The sequence below is a fragment of the Sinocyclocheilus grahami genome, unplaced genomic scaffold (genome assembly GCF_001515645.1).
Source record: "Sinocyclocheilus grahami isolate Dianchi unplaced genomic scaffold, SAMN03320097.WGS_v1.1 scaffold1132.1, whole genome shotgun sequence".
Classification (NCBI taxonomy): Eukaryota; Metazoa; Chordata; class Actinopteri; order Cypriniformes; family Cyprinidae; genus Sinocyclocheilus; species Sinocyclocheilus grahami.
Window position 1 is genome coordinate 145,175 of NW_015506311.1, and position 5,230 is coordinate 150,404.

The following is a 5,230-nucleotide window of genomic DNA, read 5'->3' on the forward strand; positions in this document are numbered from 1 at the left end:
TATATATATAAATTAATAAGTACAGCAGGTCAGAATAAGTATGTTGTTTCATTTTTACATAAATTTATCGTGTTACGCTGAATGATGATGGGACATTATTTCACCCATATTTAAAAAAAAAAAAATCACAAATGTTATTTGAAAAAATTTGACACTTTACTTACATTTAATATGCTTTCTATGCATATACAATTAATTTTGTTAATTTAATTTGATGCAGACCCAAAATGGGATGTCTCTTCTTTGTCTCATGTACAGTATGTAAATATTGCTGTTTATTACAGAGTTTTGATATATTAAATATTAAATATCACTCGTGTTCATTTAGGAAAAAAAAAAAAAAAAAATGCATGAGAATCATGTCACGCTTATTTCCAACTAGATTCGTCAGTGTATTTTATGTCTTCTAAATTTTTTGAATCTGCTTGAATTCTCTGAAGTTCTTCGTAAACAAATCGTTGTAGATTTCATTACCATGTCATTACAGTGTCAACATGTTCGTTTAACTGTCAGCCAGCTGCCAGTGACAGATTTCCTCCCACATGCCTACAACTCTTTGATATTTCTCATTTGCATATCACTAAAAAGGAATGAGTCATTAAAAACAGTCATGAAAAACCAATGAAAACATAATGAACCGTTAATAAACTGCCACATTTATGATTTATGTGCCAATTTACCTTAATTCTCCATCAACAGATTGTGATTTGATCTTCCAATGAGGATAAGCTCAGAGATCATTCAAGACTTAAGTGATGCCTTTCGTTTTTTTTGGCAGCTCAAAACACACATCCTTGCTGAAAACTTTTCTAGAAACTTTGGTACGTGATGTCACAGGGTAATAAGTGGTACATGACACCATCCTTCAGACTTTTTTCTGCACTCTAGTCAAAGTTATAATACTTCACAAATCAAAAGCCACCCAAATTGTTATCATGAGAAAATGAAGGTGACGATTTTGTATATTCGTTCCGTGCGATTTGTACGGAAATTTAAAATTTTTAGAAAATTGCACAAGCATGAAAGTCCCCCTCCAAACCTAACTGTCAGTTAGTATGATCTAATTTGTACTTTCGTAAAATGTGTTTACACCAAATCATACGAAAACAAAGAATGATATTGTACAAATTAATTTAAATAAGCCACCAATTCACCAAAACTTACAATAGTTACGAATAGTTACGAATTGCCAATAGAGTGTGTTGAGCCACTTGACAATCATTCCGAGAAAATGCATCGCACTTTCGCAAATCACAAATGTGATTTTTAGGCTCATTAGTCTTGCTCTAAACTGTTAATCAGTGCATGTTACTCTAAAGAAGAAAAAGTCTGGCTTTTTAATATCTAATCACAATGAAATGTGCTCCACCTTTAAATTGGTGTGCAACAATCACCATACACTCTTAAAAATAAAGGTTTCAAACGGGGTTTTTCACAAGATCCACCATTGTTGGTTCCCCAATGAACAGTTCTTAAAAGAACCCCTTTTTTTCTTAGTGTGAAGAACACTGATGAACCTTTTTCCATGAATGGAATTGAAAGGTTTCATGGGTGTTAAAGGAGACATATTATGCCCCTTTTTACAATATGTAATATAAGTCTCTGGTGTCCCCAGAATGTGTCTGTGAAGTTTCAGCTCAAAATACTCCACAGATCATTTATTATATAATTTTGAAAATGCCTATTTTGAGTGGAAGCAGAAACACGCGGTTTTTCGGGCCAGGCTATTTAAATGCAAATGAGCTGCTGCTCCCCGCCCCCTTTTCCAGAATAGAGCTGCACCATTACAGCTGGTATCTGTTAAAAAAAATTCTGATTATCATGTTTATCGCGCTGAAATCATGCGTTTTAAAACATATGAGTTTAAACTTCTGATATAAGAAGTTTTCTGAGAGCACACATCTGAAGCATACGCACAGAAAGCGGCTGTCACAGCATGTGAGTACTAAACTAAGTTCTCATTCACACACAAGTTTACGTTAAAAACACACATGAGTTACAAAAAAAACAGTTGGTTATGTCTGTGAAGGTAAACAGCTGGGAAATAAATCGCGTTTAAGGGGCGGTAATATTATAATGAGATCCATTTGCCACGTCACCAAGGGAGCGAAATCAGACGCGCTCTTTTTCTCAGACGCTTGCAGAAAAAGGCTTACCAAAACAAAGTTACTGGGTTAATCTTTTTCACGTTTCCTTGGTTGGTAGATGCACCGGGGACCTGATTATAGCACTTAAAACCTGGAAAAGTCAGATTTTCATGATATGTCACCTTTAAAGATTCTTCATGGAACCACTGATGCCAATAAAGAATCTCTGTTTTTAAGAGTGTATAGTAACTTTTGCAATCCAATCAAATCCCGATGGATAAAACCAAATTTTGTGCTGAAATATTGTACTTTTTGGTCACATAAATCAAATGGGTTATGAAAACCATTTTGTGTTGACTTTAAACCCGAGATGGGACATTTAAAAGGTACCGAGTGCTTCTGGAGCCTGTAGGGTCCTGATCTAATATGGTCCCACGTGATCCCTGAGTGTACAAACACTCCAAACCCAGCCTACCTCATCAAAACCCACCGACGGATGAGTGGGGAGTGAACTTGGTAATCAATAAGATGACATTTGCTTTGTTTCTCTTTTCACAGGAGGTCGGCAGCATCATAGGCAAGGTGAGCGAATCTCTTTGTTCCTGTTGTCCCTGCTGTTGACTTATTAGATTTGGTGGATGCGTCTTGAGATTTTTGTCGCTACTGGGTTTGCTTTTTTCTCTGTATTAGATTGTTCTCACAATCTTTCACACAGACCTTTAGGTTACAATCCAAAAGCCCAGATTATAAACCTACAGAATGGATCACTATAAGACTTGATGTTTCCTAGCAAATGGCTTGTTAAATGCGACGAGTCGTGCATCTTATGTATTAATGATCTGGATATATTATGATGCTCAATTCTACAGCTAGCTCTGTTTATCCCTAGAGCGAGTGCAATTGTCTAAACATGGCACAATCTCTTGGAGAGGCCCAATGTAGATGTCACAATGATTAGTAAACAGTGTGTCAGCTACTGATGAGATGATTTTTGTGGGGGTTTTCCTGGTTTGGCCAACTCAAGGTCCTGGAGCGACAAAACGTATACACGCACAAATACACACAGTTGCTGGCATTTCCTTGGCTCCAAATAAATCTCTTGTGACACAAAGCTCTCTTCAGAACTGGCCTGCTTATAGGTCTCTGGGCCTTTGGCAGAGTTTGGGCTCAGGACAAGAGCCAGATGGAAGGATACAGACCACTCTGAGATCCACAGGGGTCTCCGTTGCTGCGAAGACGACTTCTCGAAAACACAGTTCACTCTTTTGTCTTGCACAAAAAGTAAATAATGTCCTAAAAGTGAATCTTCAGAAGAAAATTAGATTAAAACATCCAAACGAGAAGTCAAGAACAAGCTTAGCTGCCACTTCCTGCTGAAAGGATCTCATCGACCAATAGAACATAAAGACTAGCTGCAACAAGTAGTGCCGAAATACACAACGCAAGTATGTGAACGCAAACGTTCCTTGCTACGCAAACTCAGTTTCGGATTAAATTTTCAAACAACAAATCAAGAACAAGTTTAGCTGCACTTCCTGTTGCAGGGATCTCATCGACCAATAAAACAAAGCATAGCTGCAACAAGCAGTACTGAAAGATATTCAATGCAAGTATGTGAACACAAGCTTTCCTTGCTACACAAACTTGATCTCATATTGTGTTTTGTTTAAAATGTCCAAAAAATTACAATAAATCAAGAATAAGCATAGCAGCTCTTCCTGATCTCATCAACCAATAAAAACAAACCATAACTGCAACAAGTAGTGCCAGAAACATACTAAAATATGTTAAATGTTCCATGCTACACACATTTGATTTCATATTGTGTTCGTTTCGGAACACAGCAAAAAAAACAAAAAAAGTTTGTGTAGCTTAATTTGTGTATTTCATGCATTGCCACAAGGGGCACTATTGCCAGCGTATATATTTTATTCTACTAGTTTTTGATTACAGATTGACTACTATCAGGACAAAGCAACAGTTTTTGACTGAATAAGTTTGCTTCAGTTAGTTAAGAATGTTTAGCTAGCTAACTGAATCATGTTGATAACTCTGTTACCCCCTTGGGTACTGAAGTTATGTACAGTCTGCTTTCAGTTCACTGGCCAGGCCTTCATGTCTGCAATTAAATACTTGTGTAGAGTAGGTTTCTGGCTGTACTTCCCAGTACTGGCAATGTTCCTAAATCAAAGTGTTCATTGCCGTATCAAAAAGAAAAAACTTGCATTTGTTTGATGCATTAATTTATGCCTAGCCTTAGACTTTTCATCGGGCTAATGAAATATGAATAATGAATATTATGTTCTCTCATAGAGGATTAAAATCATATGCCGCTGTCCCAAGGCTTTTTTAGATGACATTTATGGAATGATGATCATGTAATGCTCAAACACGTTCCAGTATAAGAGCAGCTAAATTATGATTTTGACATCCTCTGTTGTCTTCCTGTTCCTTCTCTTGTTTTTTTCTCTGAAGCATAGTAAATAAATGAAGGCCTATGGTGTATAACTCCCCACCGTAAAATCAATAAACCAAGGCTTGGTTTCCCAGACATAGATTAAACACAGTCCTAGACTAAATCTGTGCCGTTACCGGTGATTCTCCATCACAAATCTCCACTGGAGATATTCGAAGGGGAGGGTTGCCTAGAGTCGATTACTATTCGTAATGTGTCTTCAGGAGAAAGGAATGATGGTGAATTGTAAATTATAAGCAGTAAAAGAGCTCAGCAATCCGTGTATCATTCGATCATTCGTTTTTTGATTTAATATTGAAAGTAGAAAAATGAGAAAACGGCTCCTTTTTCGTTTTTTTGTTTTTTTCCAAAAAACGAAAATTCGTCTTAAATTTTCGTTTTTCGTTCATGGGTGGAAAATTGAATAAACAGCTTGAATATTGGATTTCTACATGTGGGCGGGAATTAAACACCCCTTTCTGCTGATTGGTCAGCCGAAGATCAAACCGTGCCGTCATCAGTTCTTCCGCAGTATCACGCAGCAGAATAATAGTCCTCTGCTGCTGCAGTTGTATGGATTCTTAACACATTTATTGCAACTACATTTAATATTTTTTTGTCAAACAAACTGGCTTATGAATAGCTCAACACAACTCATACTGGGGCAGAGTCTAGACAGGGCTTTCTT

The 5,230-nt window shown here is 36.9% G+C and overlaps 1 protein-coding gene across 3 annotated transcripts in view; it reads left to right on the forward strand.

Annotated features, from left to right (window-relative positions):
- LOC107567193 (poly(rC)-binding protein 4-like) overlaps window positions 1-5,230 on the forward strand; it is an 89,125-nt gene that overhangs the window by 56,253 nt on the left and 27,642 nt on the right. For all 3 annotated transcript variants that reach the window (XM_016252834.1, XM_016252836.1, XM_016252837.1), the window contains exon 3: window positions 2,646-2,669. In XM_016252834.1, the coding sequence (XP_016108320.1) occupies window positions 2,646-2,669 (24 nt within the window). The remainder of the gene's footprint in view (window positions 1-2,645; window positions 2,670-5,230) is intronic.